The 13,491-nt window shown below is 40.6% G+C and overlaps 1 protein-coding gene across 1 annotated transcript; it reads right to left on the bottom strand.

The window, feature by feature from the left end:
• Positions 1-396: 396 nt before the first annotated feature.
• Positions 397-6,840, bottom strand: LOC141084443 (protein kinase C delta type-like). Its single transcript, XM_073569166.1, has 5 exons — positions 6,308-6,840; positions 6,046-6,184; positions 5,693-5,884; positions 5,421-5,549; positions 397-453 (listed from the first exon to the last, which is right to left on the bottom strand). The coding sequence occupies exons 1-5, from the start codon at positions 6,352-6,354 to the stop codon at positions 397-399; spliced, it is 564 nt and encodes a 187-aa protein (XP_073425267.1). The 5' UTR covers positions 6,355-6,840.
• Between the last annotated feature and the right edge of the window lie 6,651 nt (positions 6,841-13,491).

Here is a 13,491-nt window from a genome sequence, read left to right as displayed (position 1 = left end):
GGCATCTTATGGTGACAAAAAGAGGTGACAGGTTTTCTTTAAAAAGGGGGACTCGAAAAAACAGCCCTGATAATTTTCTTCAGGTTCTCAGCTACCCCTGGTAGCTGAAACCCCAGAGAATTTTTGACTCTGAGGAGGGCGCTTTAACCTTATTCCCGTTCGCTGTTTTAATAAGGGGTTAGAGATGAGCAGATCAGATAAAATTCAAGTTCACCTGTTCCTGTGAAATTTTCCCTGGATATTTGATTCACGGATAAGTTATTCTTCACGAATTTAATGTCCATTATTATGCTCTGGGGTCTCTCCAGTCCCCAGAACATAAATGTAATGTGTGGTAGATCAGCTTAATCAGCAGTATACTGAGGTAGAAACGAGAACACTGTCTCTTGAAGTCCTTCACTGGTTTATTAAGAACATGTGGCATAAGCCAAGGTGCAGTAAAATAACCAGGGCCTTTTGGGCAAACAGGAAAACAAAACAAAATTATATCTCACAGTAATTATGTTTGTGAGGATCCGCCCGCTCAGGGTTAGCAAAAACACATGATTCAGTTTAGCATCAACACAACCACTTTCCTGGGCTAACTCTCTCCAAACACACTGAAGCCTGAATGCCTCTGGAGGCTGACTGTTATAGCAGCAGACACACCCTGGAGTGGAGATAAGGTGGACAACCTCCCACCTGCTCTATGGTTGCCCACAAAATCGCAGCCCTTAAACAAAATGGCTGATTAACCCCTCTCAACACTTTGTGCAGGAGCAAAACTTCTGGGTTTCAAATCACTGAAGCCAATAGCCTCAGTGAAACATATCCCTTCCAGCACTTTGCTTGTGACTTTGTCCCACATGTAAAAAATAAAAATTGCCTTAACTCCCTCACCCATCCGGTCCACATTGCATCTTATGATCACTGCCAATCACTGCTGAAATTTCTGAGCCTCTTACACTAAGCCTACACTATTTTTGTATAAAATAAATGCGAATAATAGAGCGTTTTCTTGATCTCCTAACCACATTGTGGAAACGTCAAAAAACAAGGGCGTATAAGAAAAATCATGGACAAGGAATCCTACATGGCTTATTCAGATTACCTTAATTACTGCGGGTGGTTTGGCCACATTTGTTAAAGGTTTTTATATACTATTGGCATGTATTTTATTTGACCGTTACCCTTTCACTTAGGGACAGGACCTCCCTGTTTACACTGAGTTGGCACTTTATATGCACTTTGCCTTTTTTTATGTTTAATACTTTTGTGTGTTCCTTGGTGTTTTCATGGAGGATTGCTTTTCCATGATGATTTTTCTTATACGCCCTCCTTCGTGTCCATAGTCATACTTGCTGTCCGCCTGTTTGTTTCCATGTGGGTTTTATATCCAGTATGGATGTCATTTTATAATAAGTGTTTTGTACATTTCTATGAATAAATATTGAAGTTTTTCTACCTTTTGGAATTGATTTGTTTTTTGACGTTTCCACAATGTGGTTAGGAGATCAAGAAAACTCTCTATAATTCGCATGTATTTTCTAGGTCTTTTTGAGAGCATCCTTGTTTGTCTAATATGAGGTTTTATATGTTAATTTTGTCCTGGTATGTAATTATACTATTTTGTATAAAACCGTCACCAGTTATACCGCACTGTGAACTTCGCAAAAATAAAACAAAAGACTTATTCTTGTACTTAGTGATTGGCGGTATGCCACCAGGCTGCTTTGGGGCCCCTGAGCGCTCACTGAAACAGCACAAAAAGAGGACTTAAAAATCCTCCAATAATAAAAGAAAACGGCAAAAAAGCAAAGAGGTTTACCCGTCCAGGCCTCCAGACAGATGCAGTGGACCCATATAATTAAGATGGCAACACAGGTGTAAGAATACCGATGAAACAACCGCTCACAGCTTACCAATACATGGAGGGGGTATGGTATATTAATGCACAATAAAAAACTTGTAAACTGCGGTGTCTGTACACATGGCTTGCATTTTGATAGCGGTGGGCAGCCCGCCTTATCTAATAGAAGGGTGTCACTACTAGGCTGTTAACCTGGATGCTGTGCATTGCCATAGTGTGAACAGCGCCGCATACAAGTTTTTTATACAGAGGGCTGTGCAGTGCATTATACTTTATGGAGAGATATGTTGTGCATTATGCTACGTGGAGGCCTATGGAGAGTGCATTATACTATATGGAGTACTATGTGGTCCATTATACTATATGGAGGGATATGCTGTACATTATCCTATATAGAGGATTATGGGGTTCATTGTAAGGTGCCATAACAATAATAAGTGAGGAAAATCATCCTTATCGTTATGGCACCTTCCATAATAGATTATGTTGTGTTTATATGGAGGACTATGTAGAGTGTATTATACTATATAGAGGGCTAGGGATGCATTATACTATATGGAGGACTACGGGGTCCATTATGTTGAGGACTATGGGGAGTGCATTATACTATGTGAAGGACTATGGGGTGATTTATACTAAATAGAGGAGTATGGGGAGTGCATTATCCTATATGGATGACGAAGGGGATGTATTAAACTATTTAGAAGACTGAGGGGTGCATTGTACTACATTGAGGACTATGGCATGCACTATGCTATATGGAGGAGTATGGGGAGTGCATTATACTGCATGGATGACTATAGGGTGCATTGTACTATATGGAGTACTATGGTGTCCATTATACTATATGGAGAAATATGATGTATATTATCCGATATGGATCACTATGTACAAATACATTAGATAGGGACTGCTTCAATAGGGTTACCTTGACGCGGTGAAGCAGCTTGGTATACATTTTTTTGCAAAAAAAGTATCGACCAAATAGCCTGTATTTGTTATCATCTTTTCATCAGCACTTGCTGACTACTGTTATATGTTTTACTGCAGGATATTTCTGCACAATTGTCATTGTGTGCTGTCTGTTTGTTTTTGAGTCAGTGAGTGGTATGAACAGTGTCCTACCGACTTGTTCATATGTGTGCATGTCACATGTGTTTTTAATCCAGTTTTTTCTGTGCCTATGCATGATTTGAGAGACCCCACCCCTCTCGTGTGACATGCACATAAGGAGCTGCTTACACCACGAGCCCATACTAGGAAGCGGCCTATCTTCATCTTGTTCATTTAGACACTGTTCACATGTTCAGGTTTTAAACACATTAGATAGGGACTGCTTCAATAGGGGTACCTTGACGCGGTGAAGCAGCTTGGTATACATTTTTTTTGCAAAAAAAGTATCGACTAAATACCCTGTATTTGTTATCTTTTCATCAGCACTTGCTGACTACTGTTATATGTTTTACTGCAGGATATTTCTGCACAATTGTCATTCTGTGCTCTCTGTTTGTATATGGAGGAATATGATGTATATTATCAGATATGGATCACTATGGGGTTCATTGTATTATAGATAGGACTATGGGGAGGGAGTGCATTATACTATATAGAGGACTATTTATATCCATAGTCCTAAATTTATGAAGGCTAAATACACTTCAGGATACTAAACACAACATAATCTATTATGGAAGGTGCCATAACAGTAAGAAGTGAGGAAAACCATACCTCTGGTTTTCTTCACTTCTTATCGTTATGGCACCTTCCATAATAGATTATGTTGTGTTTATATGGAGGACTATGTAGAGTGCATTATACTATATAGAGGGCTAGGGGTGCATTATACTATATGGAGGACTATGGGGTCCATTATATTGAGGACTATGGGGAGTGCATTATACTGTATGGAGAACTATGGGGAGTGCATTATATGACATGGAGGACTATGGGGAGTGTATTATAGTGTGTGGAGGACTATGTAGGTGCAATATACAATGCACTCCCCACTATCAGTTTTGTTGCAAGTTGCATCTGGCAAATGGCCTTAATTGAAACCAACCAGCTTCCATTATAATTAAGCTATATTAGTTTCCAGGACCATTCTTTTTCTTTGCAATTGTAATGTGTAAATAATCCACAAACAATGAATGATTCTGCATACAACTTTGAAATTGTGCTCCTTCGTATGCCTCACCCCTAATATACAATAGTTTTTTTTTTTTTTTACTTTTGCTGGTATTTTTTCTGAAAAAAGTAACAATTGTAGCAGAAGTGGTCATCAGAGGTTGTGACCTGACCAATCAGAGAGGGGAGGTGCTGCGTTAGCGGTCTTGTTACCATAGTTAGCAACCCATTCCTTTGCTGGGGACACCATTGGCTCTATCTGCCTAAGGCACTAAAATAACTTGTCCTGACCCTGATCATGATATTTATAAAAATACTGAATACACTTCTGTATAAGAGAAGAATCTAACCAAAAGCAAGATGGATGTTTTATCATTTTTTTATGCAATAATGTTGTTAATAATTTGCAATGGGAATGATGATAAAAGAAAGTGTATAAATACTGTCACTTTCTGTAGAAAGGAGCAGATGATGATGATTCCGCACCTCGGGCCTTGGTTTGCACTTTTGCCATTTTTGGAAATCCAGGTCTGGATCACACATGACAGAGAGAAGAGCAGGAATGTGTGACATGTGATCTGAGTAGTTGGAATTTTCCTGGATTCCTACAGCATCGCGATAAACCAAATGGCCTGTCTGACCATGGGCAGGAAGGTGAAGGAGCAGCCGCTTCCTTCCATCTGTCCATGGCCTTGTAGGTGAAGGAGCAGCCGCTGCCTTCTGTCTGTACATGGCCAAGTAGGAGAAGGAGCAGCATCTTCCTTCTGTCTGTATATGGCCAAATAGGAGAAGAAGCATACGCTTCCTTCTTTCAGTCCGTATCTTGTAGGTGAAGGAGCAGCCGCTGCCTTCTTTCTGTAAATATCCGGTAGGTGAAGGAGCAGCCGCTGCCTTCTATCTATCCATATCCGGTAGTCTTCTCCTTTCCACCACATTGTAGATGAGTCGTCCAGAAAGTGACATAGCATGTATTGCTGAAAGAAATCCTTCAATTTCAGCCTTTAATTACTTGCTATGTTGATCCAGAGGAAGGCGAAAAATAACCCTGAGGACTCGTTGTTGGATTATCCTCATATCACGGGAAAAAAATTCCTTCCTGACCCCAAGTATGGCGATCGGAATAAATCCCTGGATGTTTGGGGCTCAAATCTACGTAGATGTTATGTGGTGGAAGCTCTGTAGGTTTGTCACAGTTCGGTGAATGAGAAAGTCCAGTTTCGATGTCTCATCTTACTAATGTAAATCTTCATTCCTGGATGTTACTGGAATGGGGCTGATTGTTATCAGCCTAATAGTCCTGCTGTAAGAAGAGAAATATACACGTCTGAGAATCAGCTCCTCACATTCAGTATATAGTGTACTGAGGGATATAACAATAAGGGATATAGTGGGTAAGTGCATTACTGGGTGGTGATAACATTATGGTTCTCTTATGTGTTATACTTACATAGTAATATGGGAACGGTGGGTCGGATCTGCCGCACTCCACATCGCTCCAGTCTATGGAGTGGAAGAACGGGTGGGACCTGATGGATGACGTTATGGCCATTCGGGCAGATGGAGTTTTGCAGAGAAGCTAAAAAACGAAAGATACTATTAGTCATTAGATTATATATTATTACTGATACGTTATTACACAATGTCTATGGACTGTCCACATCTTATCTTCTATCTATTCTTGTAATCCACCATCATCTTTATCCATCTAATAAGACTCACCCCTTTTATGATGTCAATGGTATTAATGCATATCTCCGGTGGAAAATAAGGGATGTGCTCACGCAGAGACTGGTGGTATTCATCCATTGAGCCTTTGCTGTAAAATGGCCAGTCCCCCACGCTCATCATATATAGGATGACTCCAAAGGAAAAGGAGTCTGCCAGATGATTGTATCCTTCTTCATCCATTATCTGTGGGAACATGAGATTGGAGAGAAGCTGAATATACCGGGATGGGGAATTGCACACATACTATTAGGACCGGTCTGTGATTAGATGTGAGCAGGATACATTGGGATTAGATTATCCCTCAATCCTGCTATCGGCACCAATCACACAGAGATGTTCCTTACCTCAGGCGCCATGAATCCCTGAGTGCCAACAATGTACTCCACTATATCACCCTCAGACACATTCATGGCTGATGCGCCAAAGTCGGAGATTTTGATGTGTCCGGTGTCTTGGATGAGGATGTTCTCTGGCTTCAGGTCACTGCAGGGAGAAGGAGAAGACACTGATTGTGAGACTTTTTAATGAAAAGAACTTTCTACAATAGATATGTAAGGAGAGAATGGAGAGTCACAGGTGACAGATTTATGGAGGTGAAATGATTACCTATGTATGACGCTGTGTTCATGCAGGAATTGGAGTCCGCAAACCATCTCTGCCGCAAAGAGTCTGTGGAGTAGAAAGTAAAGGGTGGCTCAGTGGCTACATACACAATCATACAGAGAACATGAGGAGATCACACACGTGTCCTTTTCACCTCATTATTTGCTCTTGTTGTCATTCTCCATTGCTCTAGGACTACAATATGCGGGCAGAAGATTATTAAGATTGGGTATAGGACATTTACCTTGTTGTCTTTGTGTTAAACAGCATTGAATCTTTCATATGGTGATTCAGGTCTCCTCCGGCCATATAGTCCATGGCTATTGCATATTCCGTAGGTGTCTCCATAAACGCACGCATAGACATTAGGGAAAAAGTTTTTTGTCAGCTCACCAAACCGTAGCAAATTACGTTAGGTAGGGGCACCCGGCAGCCATTCTCAGGACTTCTACCTCTGTAGAGATTATATCCTCACAAGATCTCTTGTCCATGATCTTAATGGCCAGCAGTCCTTCATTGACCGGATCTGATGCCAAGCTGACCTGGAGAAAAATCAGAACAGATCAGACCAAACTCCCATCTATTACTGTGTAATATGTCACTAGTTTATCCCAAGTATCATTACATATGAACATCCTGTAATGAAGAAGTCCATCCCTCCTGTTTATCTGTGCAGGATACATTGAGGAACACGGATAAATATAAATTGACACTTACTTTTCCATAGTTTCCTTTTCCAAGATCTTTCAGGAACTCAAGACTGAAAAGGTCCATAGGTTGGTCTGTGTGGACCAGTCCTCTTTGTGTAGAAATCTGTACACTGGCATCTCCAAGGTCTTGTGCCGGCATGTCCATTGTGTCGTGGGACATCTTATCCATTCCATCTGCTGAGATGATACAAGATTTATTAACCCTTTAGCGAATTCATAATGGAAATGGTTGTCATGTTGTGCAGCAGATGTATGGAGCGGGCTCAGGAGCTGAGCATGCATTGTACCAATGCCTGCTGTATTACATAGCTGACACCGGCCTATAACTTCAGCCACCAGAGCGTTCTCCGATTACTGCTGTTTAACCATTTCAAAGCTGACAGTGGTATTTAAATGAAGTCAATGCTGATTTCTGTGCGCCAGCAGCCATTACCCCTCCCCCCAGGACACAGCTGCAGGGGGTCAATTGTTTGAAATGACTGCCTGGACCCGCTGAAAGCCCCTGTCTTTCATATTCCTCCTTCTGTTAAGACCAGCCTGGCTTAATTTCATATGAGAACATTAATTTAGCTATATACAGTTCCATCACAGTATATAGTACAAGCGATCAGAAAATTACAGGTTCAAGTCCCCTAAGAAGACTAAAGAAAAGTAAAAAAAAAATTTGTTAGCCTCCTCATTAATACCAATAATAAAAATATTATTAATTTGCATATCTAGTTTCGCCCCATTTGTATAAATCCGATGTACAAAAATATGTTAATTAACCCAAACAGTAAACACTGAAGTGAGAAAAAGAAAATTGAAACATTAGAATTGTGTTTTTTGAGGCCGCCGTATCCACCTAAAAAAATGCAATATAAAGATATCACAATGTCCGGTCTACCCAGGAGAGGTATCAATAAAAGCTAGAACTCGACACGCAAAAAACAAGTCCTCCCACAGCTCCATCGAGCTATCAAAATCAAAAAGATACAATATATCACAATATGGGGACACTAATTTTTTATAAAATTCCTTAATTCCTTTCACCACTTGAAAAAAACAGATATATGTTCATTATTGCCCTACGGTAGTTGTAACTGACATTGAGAAACATTTGGGAAGGTCATTTTTACCACTCAATAAACATAGTAAAAAAAATAAATAAGTCAATGACTAACTTTTTTCCATAATTTTACAACATTTTGAATCAATTTCCCCATTTTCCAGAACATTGAATAGTGTACAAAAGTACAGCTCTGTCCACTAAAAAACACAAGTCCACATACAGCTAAATTTGCAGAAAAGTTAAGCAATAAATAGTTATGGGTTTTCAAAGGAGGGAGGAAACACAACCAAGGGTTACCCTGTCAAGAAGGGCTTAACAAATATAGCTCCAGAGCAAATATTAGAATTTTATACAGCTTTATGTAAATGAGCCGGAAATGTCTAATATTTGGGCTCTCATTTATCAAAACTGTCCAATAGCAAAAACGTTCCTGTTGCCGATGGCAACGAATCACAGCACAGATTCCATTTCTTAACATTCTATAGAACAATAAAGCCGCATTGTGATTGGTTGCTATGGCCAACAAGGACAGTTTTTCTGCACTTTTGATAAGTGAGGCCTGTACATAATATTAGGAGTATAATTCCCCTCACCCCAGTCTCATTATACAGAGCAGTTTCCATCTTACCTGGTTCCTCTTTATCCGGTGAGGTGTTTGGTGGAGAATCACTCAGCTGTTTGTCCTCTGGGATGGAGATGTTCTCAGATGATGTCCTGGACCTCCGTAATGCACCATTCCCATTTATAATGGGTTTGGCATAGATGAGACGTCTCCGACATTGGACAACCCAGTCTCTGCTGTTCCTGATCCTCTTCTGGGCTGCCGCTCTTTGTAGATTCGTTGCCTCCAGACTTTCAGATCTGGAGTATGTGACATGTCTCGGTGTTTCTTGGAGAACCTCTTCCTGCTCTAACTCTGTGCTCATGTTTCTCTGCTTATTGAGGATGGCATCTTTGTTCCTCTTCCGTATTTCAGGGACCAGATCTCCGATTTTTTTCAAGGCGATAAGAATGGCACTGTGAAGCTCAGCAGAGGCTGCAGAGTGAGAATCCATGAGGGTCTCCATATTCCTTTTCTCTGTATCTCATGTCTTTTGGTCTTTCTCATTTTCTCCAGATTTTGTTGTTTGGACGCCATTTCTGAGGCGTCAGTGTCCAAGTCCGGTAATATAAAGTCTTTTCGCCCTAAAGCGAACAGTGGTACCTGCTCTTCATTTATTCCTCTCTTCTCTCTCAGAACCCGATCTCTTTGGGCTCTTCTTCTGTCTTTATCCATTTTAGAATCAATTTTTGCTTCGTTTGTCATGAAAAACAAAAGGGGCTGCCTCACCCTTGGGAGTCTGTAAGGCAGTGATTTCCCTTAGGCCGCAACAATGGAATATAGAATGTGATGATGTCATCACATCACTTGTGACATCGGTTTTACTGTGATGTCACCGTGAGAGAGATGATAGGGAGAGATGGATAATAGAGAAATAGGTGATAGACAAATAGATAGGTAATAGCAAATTTGAAGGATGGTGAACCAAACTTATGCTGGTGAGAGTGTATATGTGTATGTGTGTGTGTGTGTGTGTGTATATATATATATATATATATATATATATATATATATATATATGCACAATTTGTATTTTTGATTACTTGTTTCATTTTTGAAAAACTACAGTGCTGTCCATCGACCCAAAAGGTTAATAAACCTCAGCCCTGACTACCGTATTTAGGAATTGTGGGGAATAGATAGCTCAGCTGGGATCTTTGCTTTGGCACAAGCGTGTGGCTATGAAGTCACTTCAGCAGACTAGCAAGTTCCACATGGATATGGACACGTCATATTTATTGTGCACACTTGTTACTCAATGTTACACATGCCAAACATGAAATAAAACATCTAAGGCCGTCTGGCCACTAACTAACAATAGCAGGCTAACTACAAAATAAACCTATATAACAGCAAAGAAGTCCATGTAATCTTACTGTGTCAGCTCCCAGCTCAGCAGACGAGAGAGACTGAGAGATCCCAGCTCCTCCTGATTTTATCAGCTGGACCAGTCAGGAAACCAAAACCTGGATTAAATTAGTGGAGGGGGAACTACCAGTCCTTTCCATGCTGATCACTAAGGAAACCAGGACTGGATTACAGTGAAATAAACTGGCTTCATCATCAGTACAGGGAGACATATGAAATGAAACGGGGAGAAATATACCTGTTTTCTAGTACCTCTCCCCTTGGAACCTCACAGAATATAAAAGTGAGATTTAGTCTTTCTTAGGCTGGCGTCACATTTGCCGTATGAAAATTCAGTCCGATTTTCCTGGCCGAGAATTGCAGGACTGTTCTTCATGTGGTGATCCGTATGTAATCCGTTTGTAATGCGATGATGCGATTTCTTCGCATCTAGTATCCATATGACATTCGTATGCAATGCGATTTTAACATGAGCTTTTACACACAGCAGTTCTCTGTCATTGACAGATCGTTTTAAAACGAAATATTCTTCAAAACATTAAGGAGCGAATCAGGAAGCAAGCAGGAGGACGACATCACATGAAGATGGGAGGGCAACGGTCCCGGACCTGCGACACCCGTCGAACCCCCCCCCCCGGGTGAGTATAATAAAAGTTATTTTTCTTATGTTTCAGGTCGTACTGGGGGCTTATCTACAGCATTATAGAATGCTGTAGATAAGCCCTGAAAGGCAGCGGACGCATCTTATGGTGGCAAAAAGAGGTGACAGGTCTTCTTTAAAAAGGGCGACTCGAAAAAACAGCCCTGATCATTTTCTAGCTGAAACCCCAGAGAATTTTTGACTCTGAGGAGGGCGCTTTAACCTTATTCCAGTTCGCTGTTTTAATAAGGGGTTAGAGATGAGCAGATCAGATAAAATTCAAGTTCACCTGTTCCTGTGAAATTTTCCCTGGATATTTGATTCACGGATAGGTTGTTATTCACGAATTTAATGTCCATTGTTATGCTCTGGGGTCTCTCCAGTCCCCAGAACATAATCAGTGTAATGTGTGGTAGATCAGCTTAATCAGCAGTATACTGAGGTAGAAACGAGAACACTGTCTCTTGAAGTCCTTCACTGGCTTATTAAGTTTATTAATGTGGCATAAGCCAAGGTGCAGTAAAATAACCAGGGCCTTTTGGGCAAACAGGAAAACAAAACAGAATTATATCTCACAGTAATTATGTTTGTGAGGATCCGCCCGCTCAGGGTTAGCAAAAACACATGATTCAGTTTAGCATCAACACAACCACTTTCCTGGGGTAACTCTCTCCAAACACACTGAAGCCTGAATGCCTCTGGAGGCTGACTGTTATAGCAGCAGACACACCCTGGAGTGGAGATAAGGTGGACAACCTCCCACCTGCTCTATGGTTGCCCACAAAATCACAGCCCTTAAACAAAATGGCTGATTAACCCCTCTCAACACTTTGTGCAGGAGGAAAACTTTTGGATTTCAAATCACTGAAGCCAATAGCCTCAGTGAAACATATCTCCCTTCCAGCACTTTGCTTGTGACTTTGTCCCACATGTAAAAAATAAAAATTGCCTTAACTCCGTCACCCATCCGGTCCACATTGCATCTTATGATCAGTGCCAAACACTGCTGAAATATCTGAGCCTCTTACACTAAGCCTACACTATTTTGTATAAAATAAATGCGAATAATAGAGCGTTTTCTTGATCTCCTAACCACATTGTGGAAACGTGAAAAAACAAGGGCGTATAAGAAAAATCATGGACAAGGAATCCTACATGGCTTATTCAGATTACCTTAATTACTGCAGGTGGTTTGGCCACACTTGTTAAAGGTTTTAATATACTATTGTTGGCATGTATTTTATTTGACCGTTACCCTTTCACTTAGGGACAGGACCTCCCTGTTTACACTGGGTTGGCACTTTATATACACTTTGCCTTTTTTTATGTTTTGTGCGTTCCTTGGTGTTTACATGGAGGATTCCTTGTCCATGATGATTTTACTTATACGCCCTCCTTCGTTTCCATAGTCATACTTGCTGTGCGCCTGTTTGTTTCCATGTGGGTTTTGTATCCAGTATGGATGTCATTTTATAATAAGTGTTTTGTACATTTCTATGAATAAATATTGAAGTTTTTCTACCTTTTGGAATTGATTTGTTTTTTGACGTTTCCACAATGTGGTTACGAGATCAAGAAAACTCTCTATAATTCGCATGTATTTTCTAGGTCTTTTTGAGAGGATCCTTGTTTGTCTAATATGAGGTTTCATATGTTAATTTTGTTCTGGTATGTAATTATACTATTTTGTATAAAACCGTCACCAGTTATACCGCACTGTGAACTTCGCAAAAATAAAACAAAAGACTTATTCTTGTACTTAGTGATTGGCGGTATGCCACCAGGCTGCTTTGGGGCCCCTGAGCGCTCACTGAAACAGCACAAAAAGAGGACTTAAAAATCCTCCAATAATACAAGAAAACGGCAAAAAAGCAAAAAGGTTTACCCGTCCAGGCCTCCAGACAAATGCACTATCAGGATGCAGTGGACCCATATAATTAAGATGGCAACACAGGTGTAAGAATACCGATGAAACAACCGCTCACAGCCTACCAATACATGGAGGGGGCGGTTGCCTGGTATATTAATGCACAATAAAAAACTTGTAAACTGCGGTGTCTGATCACATGGCTTGCATTTTGATAGGGCTGGGCAGCCCGCCTGATCTAATAGAAGGGTGTCACTACTAGGCTGTTAACCTGGATGCTGTGCATTGCCATAGTGTGAACAGCGCCGCATACAAGTTTTTTATACAGAGGGCTGTGCAGTGCATTATACTATATGGAGGGATATGTTGTGCATTATGCCACGTGGAGGCCTATGGAGAGTGCATTATACTATATGGAGTACTATGTGGTCCATTATACTATATGGAGGGATATGCTGTACATTATCCTATATAGAGGATTATGGGGTTCATTGTAAGGTGCCATAACAAGAAGTGAGGAAAATCATCCTTATCGTTATGGCACCTTCCATAATAGATTATGTTGTGTTTATATGGAGGACTATGTAGAGTGCATTATACTATATAGAGGTCTAGGGATGCATTATACTATATGGAGGACTACGGGGTCCATTATGTTGAGGACTATGGGGAGTGCATTATACTATGAGAAGGACTATGGGGTGATTTATACTAAATAGAGGAGTATGGGGAGTGCATTATCCTATATGGATGACGAAGGGGATGTATTAAACTATTCAGAAGACTGAGGGGTGCATTGTACTACATTGAGGACTATGGCATGCAGTATGCTATATGGAGAAGTATGGGGAGTGCACTATACTGTATGGATGACTATAGGGTGCATTATACTATATGGCGGACTATTGGGAGTGCATTATATGGGGTACTATAGGGTCTATTATACTATA

The sequence above is a fragment of the Dendrobates tinctorius genome, unplaced genomic scaffold (genome assembly GCF_039654945.1).
Source record: "Dendrobates tinctorius isolate UK_male_01 unplaced genomic scaffold, ASM3965494v1 ptg000022l, whole genome shotgun sequence".
NCBI classification, from domain to species: Eukaryota; Metazoa; Chordata; class Amphibia; order Anura; family Dendrobatidae; genus Dendrobates; species Dendrobates tinctorius.
The sequence above is the reverse complement of the archived record's forward strand: the minus strand, read 5'-3'. Positions and strand labels throughout refer to the sequence as shown.